Source organism: Rutilus rutilus (assembly GCF_951802725.1).
Source record: "Rutilus rutilus genome assembly, chromosome: 24".
NCBI lineage: Eukaryota > Metazoa > Chordata > Actinopteri > Cypriniformes > Leuciscidae > Rutilus > Rutilus rutilus.
The window spans coordinates 14,168,222-14,190,503 of NC_140228.1; the positions used below are offsets into that span (position 1 = coordinate 14,168,222).

Sequence of the window (22,282 nt, forward strand, 5' to 3'; positions counted from 1 at the left end):
CTTGCAAGCAGACCCGAGATCAGTGTTTTGCTGCGCTCTCTATGACGCACTAGATTCTACCAGCCGATCCTGAAACAGTCGACCCTGCCTTTTTTTCCGGAATCTTCGCAGTCCATTGGCTTGAACGCTTATTTCGTCATTTCTCTGACGTTTTCTAGTTTAGCGAACATTTCCTCAATCTTCACTTGGATTTAAAACAACATATGTTGTTGTTCATTGTACTGTACTGCGTAGCATATATTCGTAAGTTTTTATTTCCTTCAGTTTATCGGTATCTTACCGACAACACTAATCTGAACACTGAAATTACACCTTAATATATTTAGCTTTTATGTTTTAAATCACGTTCTCTTCTGTAACTGTTAGTTAAACGAGGATATTAACAATCTCAGAGGATACCAGTGAGATTGTGCCCGTAAATATGGCATCAAAGTTAAGTATAAACCACGAGGAGATTCCAGTAACAGCTTTAAACTGCAATTTTCGAAAGAAACTGGGACTGTATTTGAATCCCCATAACACAGTGGCAGCAGACTGGAGGACTGTCGCCGAAATGATGGACTTTACCTACCTGGAGATCAAAAATTTAGAGAAAAGAGACTATCCCTTTGAAAAGGTTTTAACGGAGTGGGAAACTCGTCCAGAGGCCACAGTAGCAAATTTACTGTCGATTTTAGAAAAAGCGGAAAGGAAAGATGTTATATCAGATCTCAAAGAGATTATAGGTATGTAATCCATATATTTGTATATTATAATATATACTTTATGTGATATAGCTTGTTGTAATAATATATAATACAACATATGTTTACTAATATTACTGTTGCTACTTATGTCAATAATTAAAATAAAATATTACAATTATTATTAATCATTAAAATGTTTGCTACTAATATTTTAAATAATAAAAATTAATTTAAGTGCTTTATTTAGTAAATATATCATTAATATTAGTATTGTTTGTATTATTTTATATGAAAAATGAATTCGTAATTCTTGTCTACTTAATAAAAGGGTTAGTTCACCCAAAAATAAAATTGATCCCATAATTTACTAACCCTCAATTTATCCTATGTGAATATGACTTTCTTATTTCAGCTTATATTTCTGTTATTATGGAAACAGACATTATTACATGACATCTTTTGTACACAAATATGCTCAAAGACCACGAGTGAGAAAAGACTGACTTATCATGACTACCATTTTAAAACATGCAATGGCATTGATTATATTGGACAAGTAGCGAAAGTCTCCAACTCAGTGTTATTGTATCTTGTTGGTGTTTCTGCACAGATGATGACTGCAGGAAGTATATGGAAAGACAACTGAGGAAGCCCGTCCAGGTTCCAGTGGTGGACAGCTGCGGGCCCCGCACAAAGGAGCGAGAAGGAATCACGCTGTATGATGATCCACAAGGTGAGTGTTTTCCTTGTTCAGTCTGAACGCACTATGAGTTAGTTGTTTATCAGTTTACCGAACTAATCATTGTCTTCATTGTCAACAGGACTAACACCGGAGACCTTTGATGCCTTCATCTGCTATTGTCAGAATGACTTCCAGTTTGTCCATGAGATGATCAAACAGTTGGAACAGACTGACTACAACCTGAAGCTGTGTGTATTTGACCGAGACGTCCTTCCTGGCACGTGTGTGTGGACCATCGCCAGTGAGCTCATAGAAAAAAGGTCTGTTTAGGGTTAACACTGAATGCACACACACAAACACACAAATAATTATTTAACAAAACTTTTAATTGTAATATTTAGCTGTAATATTTCTAAAACTGAATATCACTTCTGTATATCATACAGTCGTGATAACTTTCGTTGTTTATTTTGAATTTGTTTTAACAAAATACTTTATAATATCATATCAGTGATTCATTTGTTTATCAGCCATAACATAATTTCAAAAAGCGTATCAGTATTGGCTGGAATTTGAATAATGGAGCATGCCCAGTTAATCTTATTTCATAGATTTGTAAATTCTTGATGAATTGTCTAATATCTACTTTACATGCTTGTAATCAGTTGTAATGTTTGTAATAATAAAAATAAATGCCCCATAGGTGTAAGAGGATGGTGGTGGTCATTTCCGATGACTATCTGGACAGTGATGCCTGTGACTTTCAGACTAAGTTTGCACTCAGCCTTTGCCCAGGTATAATATCTTTAATATTTATTTGAGTTGCATTACTGTTTGAATTACTTCGGTAAGTGAGCTTATTAGGGCCAAAGGGCTTTTTGAGACACTTAACATGCTTAAAATTAGGCATGGTCATGGTGGCAGACTCTCAGTACCATTTTTTACAGGGTACATATTAAACTTGCTGCATATGTCATACACACATGCACGTATGCGTATGATACTCTCTACATTTATAGTTCTCATTGAGCCAAACCTAGTAGCTAATGATTTTGTGAATGCAGTGCATGCAGCAAACCTTTAAATAGGATTCATGTGATTGTCATCAAATTTGAACAGCATAATGCCGAGACACTGAAGATGCTAAATTGCAAATATTATTTTTTCGTGCTGATTCCTATTGAAATGACTGGATTTTGCCCACAACATTTTGTGATTTTGCCCACAATTTTTTCGATTTTGCGGAGTAACAAAAAAAATGGCCGCACCTTGATAGTTGCATTTAGCAGATTAGAGCTAGCCGATAACAGTTTACATTTTTAAGATTTAATTTCTATATAGGCCTAGTATAAAATGCGTTATATGGCTTCTATATAGTATATACAGTCACTTTATATGGCTTATTGGTTCTGCCATGGCTAGGATATAAATTTGTGGTGAAGAAAGGAAAACAGAAGTGTCTCCTATTTTCTGTGTGCATCAAGTGAGCTGAATGTTCGGTCACATGAACATGCCTATTGTGAGTAACGGTCATATCACCACCTGGAAGCAGGCAGCAGAAAGTGTGTCGCTTGCAACAGGCTTTTGAAATAGTCCTCCTATATTTACCCACATATAAGCATGTGCCCACCTTTGTTTTTCTAGAGCCAACAGGTGGTGATTGAGCCCGTCATCGCTGCTTGCAGCTATATTTTAACCATTGAATTCTGCAGTTGTTGTACTATATATTCTTTCATCTCTTTATATATGATCAATATTGTAAGCTGTGCTGAAGTGTGCATTTCATGTCATGAAAACTGAAGGATAATAGAAATGTTCTTTTCGTTTTGTCTCTTCTGCAGGAGCTCGCTCTAAACGCCTAATCCCTGTTGTCTACAAAACAATGAAGAAGCCTTTTCCCAGCATTCTCCGTTTTCTGACCATCTGTGATTACACCAGACCCTGCACACAGGTTTGGTTCTGGAGCCGACTGGGCAAGGCGCTCTCACTCCCCTAATAATACTCCCCTAATCCCCTATACAGTCATCACTTGGTAAAGCACACTATTCTCTATGGAGGATGAAGGGAAAATACCTTCTGTGATTTTTGCCCGCTTGGAGAGTTTCTCAGACTCATTAGTGAGTCCGGCTTATGAACATTTCAAGAAAGGTACTTTTTATGGTATTTACATCTGCCCTCATCAAAGGGTTGCTCAGCTTTCAAAGCAAATCCCCAAAATGATTCTTGTTTGTAATGTGCGTTTTTTGTTCATGTTAAGTGTTTTTAAGTGTTCATAATCATCCAGCTGTTATTTCAATGTATTCCCGGTTTGCCATCACTAAACTTTAATTGAAGCCTCTTGCGGTGATGGTACAATCGTAAAAATAAAGATTCCAAAAGGGAGTTGGGTCGAGCCATGTTGGGTTCCTCAAAGATACTTTCAGTCAACAGTTCTTTACAGAAACATCTTAGTGTGAAGAACATTTTAATAATCTAAAGAACCTTTTGTGGAATGGAAGGTTTCAAGGTTCTTCATGGAACCATCATAGGCTAGTCATTTACGAACCTTTATTTTTAACACTGTATTTAGTACTATGGGCACACAAGAACATGAACACTTTTTTGCTCTGTTGTTAATCAGTCTTTCACACTGGCAGTGTTTTGTATTATAAAATATTCATGTGAAATATATTTGTGTATACTATGTTTGTTCTGCTATTTGCCATGAACATTATTACTCGGCATTTCACCGACTGTCAGTCTTTATCTTGGGTACGCAGTCACAGTCGCTAGACCTTGTTTTCACTTCTTGAATACCTCAAGCTTCCTCTGACGACACGTTCATCTGCACAGAAAAGATAATGGCTTGATCTGTTAGATCAGACTTTATGACTATTGATTCAATTCTTTTTCAAATCTTTTTTTGTTGTTGTTGCATAGAATTAATTTCAGAAGATTTGCTTCCTCTTTTTTCTATGTTTTAACAGTTTATGAAACTGGGTTTGTATTTGTTTGTATTGTTGCTTGTGTCACAACTTATAAGCTATACAGGTAATTTTTTATTGATTTTTATATGAAAACACACCTTTTATCTCCTGTGCTCACTGTTTAGACATACATCATGACAGCATTGTGCATATAGTACATATATATATACATATATATATATATATATATATATATATATATATATATATATATATATATGGCTGCTATGCATATTATTTGCATTAATATCAAAAAACTTAATCATATTTTATATAGTAGGTCATTTATGTGTGTACAGAGTCAAGTACATCTGTATATAGATCAAGCTGCTGGCCACATTTACCACTCTTCCTGTTAATGGAAACTGTTTCTACGAAGCAGCGAGAAATACATTCTTTGGAAGCGGATTAGAAAAACCAACAAAGAGGAGTAACCTCTGCTGCACACCTTGCAGATTTCATGACTGGAACTTTTTTAAATGTGTTGCGTGGTGTGAGAGCAAGGATGTGTCTCGGTTTGTAGTGTTTGTTTGTTTTTTTTTTTTTTGCCATGTTGTCCCCGGGTGCACTTATAGCATAAAATGTATTAAAATATTCTTGGGAATGTTGTTGTAATCGATCCTCATTTTATAGGATTTTCCTGTGTTCTCAATTTCACTTTCCGTTCTAGTCTTTTGCAATCTCTTTAACTAAAGTCAGTTGCTTAATGACATCATCCTCCAGGAAGTGACGAGAATTTAGCCAGGTTCGATTGTGATGTTTTGTTGAATTAGTTGGTTTGTCTCACATTCCGTCCAACATTCTAAAATGAATTTACAGAAATTAATATTAACCAATAATTTATTTGAAATATATATGGATTGTCTTTGACACCCTCAGCAATTACTACATTTAGCGATTACCATCCTGTTAGGCATTCTGTTAATGTTCTAATCACTAAATACTCAAGCTATAATTAAAAGAAACGATTAAATTATTCATTATTTCTGGAACTCTTCTACCTTTTCAAATGAATACTTTTTGAGGAATGGCATGTGTCCTGTTTATTCCACGAGATGGCGGCATAATTAACTGTAAAAAAATCAATAAAAATAAAATAATGGCTACAATGCACTTTATTACTATTTGAAGTTAAAAGTTTAATAGAGCTAGGGACGATTTTTCACCAAGTTTTGCAATAATTGACCTTGATGCGAAAGTGCTGAACTAGGTTTTGGAGGTTATGCTTCTTGTAGTACTGTACTGACGTTTAAGTTTAGTTAAATTTTGTGTAGGCCTAACGAAGTAGTGTTCTATTATTGTGTAAACTATTATTGTTATTATTCTTCTTGCTTAGCTTTTTTTAATATTTGCAATGATAATAACTTTAGTTTCCACCAAATAAATGATAGTTATACATTTGTTGTTAATACTGAAAAATCATAATACTAAATGGCACACATTTTTTGATGTAATATTAGCTAGTAACTGTGATATTTTGCCGGAATGTACATGTACAGTACAATGGTGAGTATTTTAAGGGAGATAATAGATGATGAGGGTGATTATTACACACCCAAGATGGCCGTCTATCGAGCCCGTCAGTGTGTAGGAATGTGGTGGGCGGGGCTTTTGGCGCTGGTGGCAAAGTTTGGGAATGATAGAAAGGCTATTGAAGATAATCGTGGAGAGGAGCTGGAATGCTACTGCTTTGCGGATTACAGTAACATTTACACGTTGTTTTCTGCAAGCACCCAACGCCAGTGCTTGGATTCATCAGGATCTAAATAAAGGTACGCAATCCTGAGACATGTCGGAGGACCTGAGCTCCCAACCCTGGTCCATCAACAAGGATGACTATGAGCTGCAGGAGGTGATCGGTGAGTGTGTACCTTATATGATAGCCGGTGAACACATAGGTTTGTGTGTATCTAGAACTCTTATTTGCTACAGAACGGTGCGTGAAAGTGAGTTGTGCGTGTTGGTGTTGTTCAATGTACAGTAGGTTGGTGGTTCTGTAAATATGGGGTTTTAAATGATGTATTTAAACCAGGGTTTGTGATTTTTAAACTAATTAGCACTTGTTATAAGCACATATATTTCAACTCAAAAAGTCTTAATTTTAGTTAAGAGCTAATGAGTTAAATAGGTGTCTGCAAAAAACTCATAACCTCCACTTCAGTTGTCAAGCCTGTCACGTATGCCAAGTTCAATCTCTCTCTCTCTCTCTCTCTCTCTCTCTCTCTCTCTCTCTCTCTCTCTCTCTCTAAACATATTTAACCGTTCACCACCTTACTGAAATGCATGTGGTGTAGATGAAGTTTAATGGCACTCATGTGAATAGCCGTTTGACAGAGTTTGCATGGCAGTATTTGAAGACATCTGCCTAACAGCAAAATGATTCAGCAAGCGACAACGCCTCATTCTGTTGATAAGCCCGAACACGTGCAGTAAACGCTTCTTCAGTAATGACACCCTTTTTATTTCCTTCTGTAATTTTCTCAATTCTCAGTATATTGTAGTGCACCTATTGGTTGACAGAATTGTGGTACCGCCCACTTTTACCTTTGGTTAAAAACTGCTTACTGACTAGTACTTGTACTCGGCGTTTGTTTACAGATGACTGTTGAAACATTTCTAAGAGTTAGCATGGTCTGCTTAATTTAGAACCGAGTCATATGTCAGACCGGTGAGAACCGTACGTCTTTTCATTGTGGGTCTCAAAAACCCACAGCACAGAGAACGTTCAGCACGAGCACATGCTGTCATAAACTAGTGCGCGCGCGCGCGCAGACTCTATACGAACCTCTGTAACATTCCATTCATGCATGGGTCATCGCTCCACATTTATATCAGTGGAAAGTAATAAATAAATAAATATCATGTGATATTTATTTATTCATGGACTAGATAGTGTTTTGGTTGACAATTGTATGACCTTTATATTCAGTTAGTGAATAAATAACTGGTGGTTTCGTCTGGGGATGCATTGAACAAGATGTTTGACTGGGTTTCTCCTACTTGTTCTGTAATAAATGCACCATATGTGGCTTAACATTTTCCACCACCCTCTTGTCGTGTGGCCATAAAGACACTGTTATAAGCTGTAACTCTTTTTGATGATCCATGACTGACCAGCGAGCAAGTTTTTACAGCCAGTCAGTGAGGTTCTCCAAATCTGCTTTCTAGGCATGATCTTCTTCCATGTGTTACTCTCTTCATTCTCTGAGGACTTTACTGTTTGATTTAATCTCGTTACATCGCAGGGTTTAGCATGAGATTACCTCCTCTATGGAGTCACACGAGTGCTGGAAGAGTCATCTGATACCTGACATACTTCTTTCCAGAGCTTTAGACCCCAAAGGGAGCTTTTTGCATGTTCCGTGTTTTACTAGTTTCCAAAGCTGTAAAGCTCTCGCCAGAGTAACTCATAATGCAGTTCAAACTTTAACCACTTTTTTTTAGTATTAAATTGGTAATAAATTGCCCTCATCCTCTATTATAGTTTCATGTTTTAATAATACAAAAACAATGGATTAATAATATGCACAACTAATTGCATCACATAAAATATAGATTTTTGCTTGCCCTTCTCTGGAAACAGATATTTAGAAATTTGTATTATAATCATATATTTTTTTATTAATTTAGTTTAAGAATTAATATTAAAAGAAAAAACTTTTTGAAATAATGGTTAATTTTATTTTTATTGAAAGTGACTGTGAACATTAGGTGGTATATTTTATATATACTTGATAAATGGCCCATGTGTTCAACAATTAAAACGCATTTTTCTCTACGCATTAACTACGCATTAGGGCCTAGCCTGTGTCTAGTCTCCTAACTGTGTGTGTGTGTGTGTGTGTGTGTGTGTGTGTGAGAGAGAGAGAGAATGTAAGACTGGTCAAACCTGTTACTGTTACCTTTTCTACTATGCCTCCTTTTCTGACTCATCAGCTCTAAAAGTACCTCACACCTTACATGTCAGCTTGTGGAAGAGGAATGTATCATCTTTCAGCTTCATGTTAAAAGTATCCTTAGTCTGGACTTGTCTTTTAATAAGTCTTCTTTCTTTTTAAAGCTTTTTATCGAAGTGCACCGAAATAGCCTAGACCTTAAAGTTTCGGGGTTTGTTTTTGTAAGCTGCAATTTCCCCAAAAGATTTAGTTATTATCCCCAAATCCCCTGTCTGTCTCCCTGTGAGGATATGTTGTGCCCTCTAGCATGCACCTTCAGAATTGCTTCTTTGTTGTAACCTGGCATGTGACGTGACGTGCTAAAACAGGAGTTCATGCTAGAGGCGAGTTTGATTGTACACCTTCTGGAGTTTAAGTTTAAGGTTGGACATCTCAAGCTTCAGTATCTTGTTATAATCATACTGTACTTTAACCGCAGTCTCGGACGGTTACTATTCTGTCTTTAAACTCATTCCCAGGTTTCCCAGGACCAAAATAATTGAAACAGTGACGTTTAATAAGCTCTAAAGTCCCGTTATGGCTAGTCATTTCACTCGGCGGCCATCTTTGAAACGCCTCTCGGGCAGCTATTTTAGTCATGCTTGTACAGCTCCTATCTCTTTTAATGGGGACGCATCGGATTCTCCAAAGCTGTTCACTAGGCTTATGGTTAAATTTCATATTTGAAATCACCAATGAAATCTGACAACGGTTTACTAATCATGACAAAAAACGGTGTTTTTCAGGCTGGACCAGCCAATGCTCATGTGCAGTCATAGCACGCGTCTCAGAACACTGAGTGTTTCTATCGCAACTAGAGCTTCTAACGGCAGCTGCAGTGACGCAATGACTTTACCAACTGGCGATGGGCTTATGGGCTTATTTGGAAGGCGGGACTTTTATTCTGCTATATTGCGCTTTTCACATAATATGATTGCACCGTCTTTGTACATCTGATGTCTTTGTTAGAGCTTCTGAAATGGCCATTTTGACTGTCAATAGCTAAGTTTCCATCCAAAGTTGCGAATTTAACTTATGCGCAAAATGAGAATATCACTTTGACGACAGACTTTGTCCCGGGTTTTTTAAAAATTATTTTGATTATTTGAATTGGTCATTTCAGAATGACCAAAACAGCATTTCAGATGCTTTGCAACAAGATTGGTCCGGTTATGACCGATCCATAATCCAGTTATGACGTCCCCTCGCACAAAGTCACATGACTTTTTTGATGCGCATACGGTAAATGTGTTTCCATCGTAGTTTGTGCATGTTTTCTTATCGGATAAAAAATGCATCTGACTCAAATTGAGCACGTACATTTTTTTTTTATGCGATATCCCAAAATGCACATAAAAATAGGTGGATGGAAACATGGATAGTAACTATTTTGTGCGCACAGCGTGGATAAGCTACAACAAGTAAACGTCAGCTGTGTATAGGGTTTTGCTGACAATATCATTTTCTCGATTTTAATCAAACTTCATTCTCATGAACCGATTCTTACATCAATTCTTGAATCCCACAATCTGTCTTTTAGTCAATAGCCGCGTTTCCACCGCAGGAACTTTCCCCAGGAACTTTGTGGTACTTGGTGTGTTTCGACCGCAGGAACCAGGGTCTCAATGAAGTTCCTGCTTGCGAGGTAGTACTTAAGTTCAGGTACTTTCGGGGATGGGACTTGGGCGCTCAACATGATGATTGGTTGAGTTCATGATGCATTTTGATTGGCTAAAAATCTGTTGCGGTGCGTGCAGTCCTACATCACCGGACTAATTTGCCTAATCTTTACCTTTAGACAGAAAGCAACAGGTCTGCGGGGGGGGGAAAGTTCGTGTGACAAATTGTTCCGGCTAATTTCGGTGGAAAGGCGGCTTATGCTGTTTTCAGTTGATGCGGGAACAAAACTTCACTGTGCATTATTTATAGCACGTTTGCCATGCCATCCAATAATCGCAAGAGAGTAAAAAATAACCCAGGAAATTTTTACTGTACCCTCTTTGTGCTTTGTTACTTTTGATATGAAACAAACTCAGCTTTCAATATATCATTTGAGGGCAGCTTTTATTTGAGTGTTGATGATGATTAAATTTGATTTGATTGTTTGATTAAACTTTAATTTGGCTTCAGTTTTCGGCTGAATGAAAACACAAATTCAAGTTTCTGTGTTTCGGTAAAAAATTAATTGCAGTGTACTAATCTTCAATCCTAAATCTCTTGAATCATGAATTGAGAAGTCTTGATTTACAGGATAATGTAGGCTTGATAAGCATAGACTAATAAAGGAGCTGGTTGCTCTTCTGTCGCTTTATTTGGGCTCATTTTATGGTGCTAAGCATTTCTGTGTGTCTGAATCCTTGTGTAAACTGGCCAGTGGTGTTGAGCCCAGCTGGAAGCTGTAGTTGCTGACCAGAGCAGCTTTTATGAAGGCCCTGTTTTCTTGTATTCCAAGTATTGCTTCACTTGGTTTAGAGAAATGCACTAAAATAATGTGACTACAGTATATGTGAAATAAAATAAGCACTTAGTTTTCATCAGCCACCTTGTAATTATTAATAGTGCTTACTGCTTAGCAAAGCATCTCTATTTATTGCTCATACTTACGGTTAGAGATCTGAACACACCCTAACCGTAAATGTTGATGTTCAGTGCATAAATCATCCTCCACCATTGTTCTATGGACACAAATGATACCTCAAATAGTTCGTAAGTCATCAGACCCTTTTCTTTGTGGATGATAAAATGGGTTGGGGAAAAACACATGCATTAAAGGTTGGACGAAAGACATATTTAGCCACTTGTGAATGGTACTGTTGACTTTGACGAATGAGAAACTTGCGGAGCTTGCTAGCAACTGAACTTGACGCTTGCTAGCAACTGCTTTCTACGCGGAAGCTTTGCATTCAAAGACCTAATAAATCTGCTTCACGTCTGGGTCCTGATCACCCTGTCAGGGTTTATTCTGGGATACTCATTGCAGAACCGATTTATCTCTTTTTTTTTTCTTTTTTTTTCTGTTCACACATGATCTCTTACCGGTGATTTACCAGTAAGTGGATTTTAACCAGACTGTATTTGTAAAAGGGGCTAATGTCAGGCTTCTTTTTTATTTACAACAAAATAAGCTAATTACCTGCACAAAACTACTTCCTAGGAGGACTTGGGTGGATTATATATGACAGTCAGGTGACTTATCTGAAACAGCTGCACGATTAATCAACCACCCACACAATCTTATTCCTAAATGACAGCGATTCGTCAGTGTCTAGTAAACCTTTGACAGATTCACATTGAAACATTCAAATCTGTGCTCGCGCTGCCACTGACCCAGAGAAATCAGTTGTCATGTATAGGTACGAAACAGATATTAACACTGACGGTAGCGATCAAAATCGAGTAATTCAATGTTTTGGGCTTGGGCTTCAAAAAACTTGGGCTTCAAATAACAATTATATCAATTACTTTGTAATTGGTCTGCAAATTGCGGTACTAGATGGCGACAAGTGACTGTTAAAAGATGTGTTTGTCATTGAATCATTCATTCAAGAGATTCGTTCAAAAAGGTTGATTGATCTAGTAATGAAAGAAAAGTTTGTTTCATCCAGTAACGAAACAAATTAAGTATTTATGAGTAGCCTAAAGGGCCCTACACACCGGGACGAATATCGGCACGCGTTATTCGCCAGCGTTTTTCAACGCGTTTTTTGTGTTCACACCCAATCGATTTTCGCTGACGATGAGCCGAGTGAACATGCAAATTCATTCCCTGACATTAGATGGCGCTTAATGTAAAACAGAAACCACTCCATAACAATTCTCTTTTATCAAGATTTTTGTAGTCGCTGTCGCGTTTGTCATATAGTTCTTTATGTTCCGACACCAACGAGACCAGCAGCTCTACACTCATCTTGCCTTGCATCTTCCTCGTCTTATTTCTTCCCGGCAGTGTAGACGCTACTTGGTGTATATCTTCTTCGCCGTTACGTACGTGTGCACGGCAAGACCGTTTGTGTTTGAGCACCCCCAAGTTGTGTTTTACTGTAACTTCAGAAGCTCCAGACACGTGAGCAAAAGCGCCAATCTCATTGGTCGGATAGTTTTTGACACGGCGCGTCAAACCAAAAAAACAAACCCGAGGCGTTTTTTTTTAAATGACGCTTTTACGCGTGCCGTTTTTCGCGCCGGTGTGCACACTCACATTGGCGCCCTTTGTTTAGTCGCGAGGCGTTAAACGTCGGCGAATATCGCGCGCGAAATTCGTCCCGGTGTGAACAGGCCTTAAGTCATTGAATCATTCATTCAAACCATTAAAAAAAAAAAATCCTTAAAATTAATAAAACCTTTTAAAATAGACAGCAACAATTAACATTTTGACCGAACCTCTAGTACAGTCTGTTCAGAACTTACTGGGCATTCATCAAAATACGAGCAGAAAATGTTTCGCCAGTTTTTTCTAAAACACAATTGCAGTGTTATGATATAGGCCATGTGTGTTTAGTTTACCATCCACTTTTAGGCTGTAAACACAATGCAGTGTGTAGAACAGTATGTTTCACCTCCCACTGCAATTCTGAGAACTTGTGAACAGCTTTAATTTCATAGAATTGAAACTGAAGGCAGGCACATGTTCTTTCCATTAAAAGCGTGACATTAAATAGAGTTGAAATTAGTCAACGTTTCCTTTTGTCTTCCAGCCAAGGATGGGTTTGTCTGATTTGCTTCGTCCACGTTACTGTTAATCACAGACAAAGATTTGTTTTAGCTGGATCCGTGTGTATTAAACCATGTAATCCAGGAGGATTTCTCGGGTACTTCTCTTATTCCACTCTCCGCTGAAGTTTGGAGCATACTCAGCTGAACCATTGTGTTGGTATCTTCCCAGGGGAATTGGAGTCTTGTTATTTTACTGATCCTAGCTGTTTTTTCCACCTCAGAGAGCACAGAGTCTCCTCGGATGGAGTCAGACCCGTGCTCTGTTCCTCTCAGCTTCCACAGTCCTTCACTGTTCTAGACTGGAAATGTTTGATTACTGCTGTTTGACAGTCTGTGACTGTAAGGCGAAAAAGAAGCTGTGTTTATCAATGTTGCCTTGAGTTGGAAATTCTTTTTCCCTTTTGAGAGCATATGAGTCATTAGGTGTGTTCAACTTGAAGTGGCGCTGCGCAGACCGATCTGTGTATGACGGGGCGGTTCTAGGATTCGGTCTTCAGGGTGGCTTAGCCCTTCTTAGCCCTCCCTTATTAATTAAATTTCACTGCGTCTTGCCCTTGAATGGCTTAAAATCACTTGAATGTTTAAACTGATAATACTTAAAACACGTGAAAGTAATAAACTTTCTTAAAGAAAATTAAGCAGTTCTGGCTCGATCTTTGAGATAGGCAATTATAGTTTTAGGGGGGCTGAGATGACAGACAAAACACCTAAAAACGGTCTAGAACCGCCCCTGCGTGCTGTATGACAATGCGAGACCCGTGCTTTCGAATCACTACTGTGGTATTGTTATACGTCGATCAGTCTGCGCAGTGCCACTTCAAGTCGAACACACTTATTTTCTTCATGAATCTGATTACACTATGCTTTTTGAGAGTATGTAAAAAGAACCAGTTCAAATGACTACCTTTCTTCAGCATTCGGACTACAGTGATTGTGCTGTATGTCACTAAAAATAATCAGTTCTTATGATTTAACTTTCCTTATCAATCAGACTTCACTGGTTTAACTGTATGTTTTTGGTTTACTTCATCTTCATCAATTGGACTGCACAGGTTATGTTGAAAGCTTTGAATCCAGTTAAAAGAACCAGTTCATATGAGTCATATGAGTCATACATTCAGTTTCTGAATCAGGCTACACCGGTTGCACTGTATGTTTTTGATTCATTAAATAGAACCGGTTCATGTGAGTCATTTGTTCAGGAATTGGACTACACCAGTCATGCTGTATGTTAAGACATGTTTTGCTATCATTGCTGTTATTTCGAAGGTTTTGCGAAAATCACGTCATGATTTCTGCTACATTCTCCACCAATTGTCCAGATGGTCTTTTCCGAAATCCAATTCGCCCTCAAAGTGAATCTTACGAATTCCTGTGCATCAAGTGCTCCATCAGAGCTTTTCTCTTGTACGAAGCTCCCTAAGTGTGACATGTCTCAGTGCGGCCCAGAATAGTGTGTGGAATGCAAGCCTAGGAAATGTAATAAAGGACTCCTGAGAGAACAAGCTGACTCAAGGTAGCACAAACAGAGAGTTATGCATGAAGGAACACATTCACACCGCTCTGAGGGACCTCAGCCTATTTCAGATGCTGGTCTATTGGGTCGTGTATCGCAAAGAAGTCAAATTCCACACTTTGTCCTTTTATGACCAGTCGATTTGGACTTGTTCAATACTTGTGTCTTCCATAATGTACTTTCCTAAATCAAATGTCGTACTCCACTTTAGACCATTTAATGGATACTGGAAAGTAATTGAAGGCTAGCATAAACCTTTATCTCCTCCTAAACTCCCTCATGAAGTTTCACATCCTTTCTAATGGGACATCAAGTAGGAAGGAGGAAGAAATTAATAATTCAGATTTTATAAACCTGGGATCAGATACATTTGGTATTGTTCAGTCTCCAGGCACTTGTGGTCAGATCATTGTCTGTGCATCTTGGTAATCTTGGTAAACATTTGGCTGAATGAATCAAACAGAATGAATCAAAATCCTTGATTAAAACCAGGCGTATATCCTCTTTTTCTGCGGATAATTAGGGAAGCAGCTACACAGCATCAGCTGGTGGTTCTTCATTTAATTTTTCTTAGGCCCGTAACCTGGTAACGTAATATTGAATCATTCGATTAAGAAAGCAGCAACAGGCCTCCGTAAAATCCTGTAGTGATTTTCGACTAGGGCGAAAACTTGGGAACTTTATTGCACCGAACACACCTGCAATATTGACGTCTAATAACTGACCATATAAAAGTATGTCTTTGATATTCACAGGTTGTTTTCAGTACTTTATTATGTTTATATAATGAAGTATCATGACTTTATTATATTTGTTATTGGGTTGCTAGGCTGCTTTTGCTGTTTTATTACTTCCCTCTGTGTGAGATATTTGACACGTTTATTGGAGACAGAAGGAAGTTAAGAAGCATCAACAGTTAGAGAGCGCTTAAACGATATTAAACGTTTGATATAAACTAGCCGTTCAAAGGTTTGGGGTTAGTGAGATTTTTTTTAATGTCTTTGAAAGAAGTCGCTAATGCTCACCAATGCTGCTTTTATTTGATCAAAATACATTTAAAAACGCCGATATTGTGAAATATTATTAGTTTAAAATATTTGTTTTCTATTTCTATTTTCTGTGAGTTCAAAAGAACAGCATTTATTAAATTGAAAACTTTTATGACATAAATGTCTTTACTGTTACTTTGAAATTTAATGCATCCTTTAGAAGTAAAACCATTTATTTCTTTTTTAAACAAAGAACATTTTTTAGAACAGTAGCGTTCACTGATGATCCAAAAGTTTCAAACATTATGACCATCTGCCTAATATGCTGTTGGTCCTTCGCATGCTGCCAAAACAGCTAAGGACTCCAGACCCCTGAAGGTGTCCTGTGGAATCTGGCACCAAGACGTTAGCAGCAGATCCTTCATGTCCTGGAGGTTGCGATGTGGAGATCGAACTTGTTGGTCCAGCACGTCCCACAGATGTTCAATTAGATTGAGATCTGGGGAATTTAGAGGCCAGGGCAACACCTTGAACTCTTCATCATGTTCCTTAAACCATTCCTGAACAATGTGTGCAGTGTGGAAGGGGGCTGAAAGAGGCCATTTACCACCAGGGAACACCGTTGTCATGAAGGGGTGTACCTGGTTTGCAACAATGTTTAGGTGGGTTGCACGTGTCAAATTTTCGTCCACATGAATGGCTGGACCCAGGGTTTCCCAGCAGAGCAGAACATTGACCAGAGCATCACATTCCCTCCACCGGCTTGTCGTCATCCCACAGTGCATCCTGGTTCCATCACTTCCCCAGGTAAACGGCGCACACGTACACGGCCATCCACATGATGTAAAAGAAAACGGGACTCATCGGACCAGGCGACCTTCTTCCACTGCTCCAAGGTCCAGTTCTGACGCTCATGTGCCCATTGTAGGCGCTTTGGACAGTGGACAGGGGTCATCATAGACACTCTGGTTGGTCTGCAGCTACCCAGCAACATTGTTGTCTGTTGTGACACATTCCTCCATAACCATCATTAAACATATTTGTGCGACTTGTGCCACAGCAGACCTTCTGTTGGCTCGGACCAGACGGGATTGCCTTTGTTGCCCTTGTGCATCGAAAAGCCTTGTGTTTGTCGCTGGTTTGTCCCTCCTCGGACCACTGTTGGACCAATTCTCACCACTGCTGACTGGGAGCTGATTAAATTAATGTAAAATGGGGGACATGAGGGTACACAATTACATATCGACCAATGCTGATGATTATTGCCATGAAATCAAAATGGACAATTCTTATTTTTATGGAATATTGCAGCATTTAATTAAAATGATGTATTCATGCACATATTTTTTATATTCTCTCTTCTCTGATGACGTTTACTGAGATCACGGCAATAGCAAACCACAACCATCCAGTGGACAAAATCAAGTCCCACCCTACGTTTTTTGTTTTGTATGAGAAGCAGTTTTACATGAATATACGTCACAATGGGGAAGAAAAGACTATTGCAACTTCTGTTTCATGCCAACTTTAGTACATTCTTTCCTGAATCATCCCTAACAACCGATTGTTTGTTTGTCTGTAGGAATTTATACTTAAACTCATGCTGTTGGCACAGGCATCTTTTCATCATGTGCACTGTGCTCCTTTAATGTATAGCATAGGGTAAAATATAGCTCTCTGATTTATGAACGGTGAACATCCCGGGTGACCTGTACTGTAGTATTCACAGCTTGCATTGTGAGGGCCAATGCTGGGGACCAACATCCGTCTGGAGGCCAGGATGTGATTAATGGGATTGCTGTCAGCACATTTTAGTAACATTTTGGCTATACCACTTCAACTCAATCTCATCATTGTGCTTCAAATTCTCCAATAACTGTGTTTGGCTGTACACAAACTAGTCAAACCAGTTCAGTTCAGAAAATGAGAATTGTTGTCAGATTTGTTCCCCTAATCCATGGTGCCCTGCTGGTGCAATCAAAATGCTAAACAATGAGGTTTTTGTTATTATTAGGCCATATGGAGTTTGAGTAGTTGATTAAAGATGATTAAAAAAAATTCCCTCTGCCTCATACCAGCACAATAATATGTCATTTATATTCAGCTCGCAGTGGAAACATAGGTGCTTGCTGATTTACGAGGGTCTCGGGCCCCCGTAGAGTCTTGTCTTCTATTATTCAGGATGTGTGGACTAGGACAACCTTGCGTTCTCAAGGATAACTGTCTCCTGAAGTGTCTTGTCTGCTTTCTCTCCTGTGCCATTCTGTGGTGCCATGAACAGAACCTCATTAAAGCATTCTGGAGATTAACCTCTGCAGTAAAGTTGAAAGCCAAGTATAGCGCTCAAATCCTTCGACTTATAGTCTGTTAGGATTTAATAGTCTTCTCGAATAAATGTCCAATGCTGCAGTGACAGAGGAATGTTTTGATTTAGCATTTAGCTGTCAGCTTTTATTTAACACATTCCCAGGGAGTAAGTGTAATGGCTAGAGAAAGATGTTATTGTTTTTAATGAGCAATATTCTTTGTTAAAATGTCTCATAACCGATGTGCAGAACCAATCATTATTGTATTTCTGCTTTTTGACACGGTAATAAACATTTGTCATTCATACAACAAAAAAGTATAACAATTTTAATATAACAGCATTTTAAATATAAATATTATTTTTATTAATATTTTATTAGTTTTAAATTAATTGAATTGTTATGAATGATTTTTTTGTATTTTAGTTTTGTCAGAAAAAAATAACTAATCACAAATTTTTCTGTTTAGAATTCACCTAACATTGAAATTTGTAATATATTTTTTAGATTTTAATACATATTTTTACATTGAATCTCCCAAATTAATGTAGAAACAAAATAAAGTTGGTGTTTATTTTAAATGCATGTTTAATGGCATTAAATGGCACGTTTAATTTTTTTTACTAAGTACTATGAGTGAAGGGTTAGAAGGCTAATCACTGATACTGATGTCTCTATTAAATGGATTTTTTTTCTACATTTTTGTGGATGAAATGAGTAATTATAGCCATTCGACATTAATGAAATGAAAGCGAATATAATTTAATATAGGCTTAAAAATATATTTATATAACTTAAACTTCACGTAAACCCAATAAAATACATGTCACATTTAGCCGTGCCTTTAATAAGGTGTTGTATTGTATATAATATTTAGTGATGTTTCTGTCGATATCAGCTTTTTGATCTTTGGTTTGAATTTTTTTTTCCCCACTAAGTTTATTTTTATAAGTATAAGTTATTGTTATAATCCCATTAAAGTTTCTATTCTTAAATTTGACAGATCTTCAGTTAAATAAAATGTTATTTAGATATAGATCATGTACAGTACATGGCAAATTTTCTCAAGGAAAAAAATCTCAACTTATGCTGTAAACTATACAGGTACAACATTACTATAATATTGAAGGTTAAAATGAACTGATTCATCTGCAAACACTTAAATTACAGTCAAGGAAGTTTTATAATAATAGTTATAATACTAACTTTACAATTACATAATTCTATTCCAATTCATTTTTTGAAATAGAAACATTTAAATATTGGTTGCCTTAAAAACTTGACATGCATGAAATAGGCCTATTGAAGAACATTAAAAATTGTAATGAATATGGTGCACATATTTAGCAAAGTAAATTTTTCTAGCTGACTATCGAGTTTATGGTCACTGAATATGTTTTTTTCTGAGGTAGGCCTAAATGTGACATTATGTGACATTTTTTTACAAGCTGTTTTATTGACGTCTTTCGCGGTTGAAACACTGATTGAGCGATTACACGAGATATGATACGGATTTCGGTTACACATAAGGCCCTCAAGCCTTATGTGTAATGTTTAACCTAACAGTCAGTTTCTCATCTTCATTCTCCCATCTGTCATGACTTTATGTCCCATGCAGCTCCTGATGTTCTGAGTTTAACATGCGTTCATGTGTGTTTCAGGGAGTGGAGCTACAGCTGTGGTCCAGGCTGCCTACTGTGTGCCCAGGAAGGAGAAGGTCGCCATCAAACGCATCAATCTGGAAAAATGTCAGACAAGCATGGATGAGCTCCTGGTATTGAACTTGTTACCACATACTTAAATGGCACCTGTTGTTGTTTAGTTTGTTGCGTTTGAAGAAACTATCACAAGAATGGAAGTAACATGGGTTGAGAATTCCATTTCATGTCGACTTACGATTCGAGACATTTCTGCTTAAATGTATGAAAGCTGTTGGATATGATCCCATCTGTGCAACATTTAAAGGCTGCATATGAGAAATACCACTCAATAAGTCATGGCTCATAAATGCCAACACCTTTAATGAGCTGACAGTGAATAATGACCATACAGGACTGATTGTAATGCATGGACACAATTTATCGACATTCAGTATGTGTTTTTGGGCAATGGGAACAGATTTTGAAAATCGTCGCTGTTGGGTAGAAACCTTCATTTGTTTCTTTTTTCAGAAATCATTACTATCGGTTACCCTTTACGTCTGTCTGTGGGTTTTGCAATTATCTAACCACTGAAAAGTATTAAAAAGAGCTTGTGTGACTAAACCTTGTAACTCCATTGGATCCTCAAACTGTCGGTAAAACCTAATCCGTCCCGCCTCTATCGTGAATTCAGTGCTGCACATATTTTTGGACCGTCTCTGCTTGTTTGCAATGCGAGGGTAAATAAAGAACTGGTTCTTTGAATAAATAGTGTTTTCTTTACTCAATAAACACTGTTTTATGTATTTGAGTAGCAGAGAAGAGTGTCTTAGTCTAGCATTTGTCCTATAGCCAGTTTTATCTTAAATAGCCTGTCCGTAGCACTTCGTCTTAATAACATGGATGTTTTTTGAAAAAAAATTAGCACCCACGTAGCTCCAGTAAACTTTATAACCTGTAACTTGTAAGTTGGTGAAACCTTGTAACTCCATTTGAGCTTGATTTCGTTAAATTGTTAATAAAAGAATGACACATGCAAGTGTCTGACCACATATAAAGCCACAATATCAACTTTCACAGCGCAGTGTTTAAAATACAGGGTTTTATTTCCATTTTCTGAAAATGAGCATTTTTGGAGATACAAGGTTTCCGCCAGACGTGGTTAAAAATATTGATTTCTCGATTTGAATCCATTCTCATTTTGAAGAACCAATATCGATTAAATCCCAAGAATTGATCTTTCAGTCAGTTGATGAATGAACAAAGCTTTGTAATGCAACTCTCACCCAATAAATCGCAATAAGCTTTGTGGCTTCTGATATAAAACAAAGTCTTAGCGTTCAAATTCTGTAAATTTTGTTGTGAAATTCAAACAATAAATACTGCTTTGGCGCTCTTTAATGTGTCGTGACAGATTGTCGTGGCGCCTCAGTTCAAGCGGCACATGAACTGATCGTCCTATCCGCTTTAAGTTACAGCTTGAAATATAAACATGAATGAACATCAGAAAGATACAGTACAACTTACAGAAATCTGTATCATGTCTCGTGTGATCGCTCAATCAGCGTTTAAACAGCCGAAAGATGTCACGTAATGTTACATTTATCTTAGAAAAAACATTCAAAACATGTTAGTCTGCTAAACTTATTTAACCTAGAGAGGAGTATTTTGCTAAATATATGCACTGCATATCATTTAATTTTTACTTAACCTGTTCAATATTTAATGTATTTTTGAATAAATCTGTTGTTTTTATGACAGCCACCATTTAAATGTTTATGTTTCCAAAAAACGAGTAAAAACATAATTATGTCATTAAAATGTATTATTATAACGTTATTATTATAAAAACTTCCTTGTGTGAAATTTAAATGAGAATCAGAAATATTTCATGCGAGGAAAAGAGCTAACACATGGATTCTAACATTTCCAGATTGCCTGGAAACCATTATTAACTGGACCAAAGGGAATCCCTTGTGTTGTTTTCCAGTTTTATGACAGAGTTTTTATTTCCTAGTCAGAATTTTCCCCCTTGCAACTTCTGTGTGAATCACAACATTGACTAATTTAAGACTTCATCCCAGTCATTAAAGAACTTAAAGAATCGTCCAGTTCCAAGGGCGTTTTCACACCTGGCTCAGTGTTGGAGTGTTTGTTTCGGGACCTGGTGCATTTTCTTTTTAGTTCGGTTTTTCATTTAGGCATATATGAACACAGCAATCACGCTCAGATCCGCACCAAAACAATCGCTCCGAGATCGCCTGAACGAGGTTGTCTCAACCTGATTGAAAGCAAACTCTGGAGCGGTTCGGTTGAGATGAGAAGGAAACGGATGACTCAAAGGAACGTAAACAGGTGAACTCTGACCAATCAGAGAACAGTTTTACTCACTTGCATAAACACATTTTGGTATGCTTTGAAATGATGACTTGTGAAAGCGAACCGATCCAAGAAGAAAATGCAACATTAAGTCCTTGTTTCGGAACAAAGCAACCTGATTTACAGGTCTGAAAATGCCCTAAACCACCATTTGGTTTGAAAGTTTCCCCGTTTTTCTACATTCTGGTCAAGTTCAAGTTTCCATACACGAGTCCTAAAGTTTCTACACACATCCTTTCCCCTTCCCATCTTATTAATTTCATCTGTCAACTCCTCAAGGAGCTCAAAAGGTCATACATTTCCCCGTGACCAGGCGGAGCCGATTTCGTCGTTCACTGGGAAAGCTCATATTCCTCATTTACAAGCTCTCTGCGGGAGGCTACCAGAATCTCAGTTTTTCCCATGTCCAGGTGTCTTACAGAGGGGTTAGAAGTCGTTAGAGATGTTATCCCTAGTCCTGCCCTCATATA

General features: G+C 37.6%; 2 protein-coding genes across 2 annotated transcripts in view; both read left to right on the forward strand.

The window, feature by feature from the left end:
* Positions 1–107: 107 nt before the first annotated feature.
* myd88 (MYD88 innate immune signal transduction adaptor) lies at positions 108–4,049 on the forward strand. The gene is made up of 5 exons (XM_084398715.1): positions 108–725; positions 1,297–1,419; positions 1,508–1,688; positions 2,072–2,163; positions 3,210–4,049. The coding sequence occupies exons 1-5, from the start codon at positions 422–424 to the stop codon at positions 3,362–3,364; spliced, it is 855 nt and encodes a 284-aa protein (XP_084254841.1). The 5' UTR covers positions 108–421; the 3' UTR covers positions 3,365–4,049.
* A 1,880-nt stretch (positions 4,050–5,929) lies between these two features.
* oxsr1b (oxidative stress responsive kinase 1b) overlaps positions 5,930–22,282 on the forward strand; it is a 48,098-nt gene continuing 31,745 nt past the window's right edge. Inside the window, exons 1-2 of the mRNA XM_084399439.1 lie at positions 5,930–6,193; positions 19,455–19,567. Coding sequence (XP_084255565.1) covers positions 6,124–6,193; positions 19,455–19,567 — 183 coding nt within the window. The 5' untranslated portion in view covers positions 5,930–6,123. The remainder of the gene's footprint in view (positions 6,194–19,454; positions 19,568–22,282) is intronic.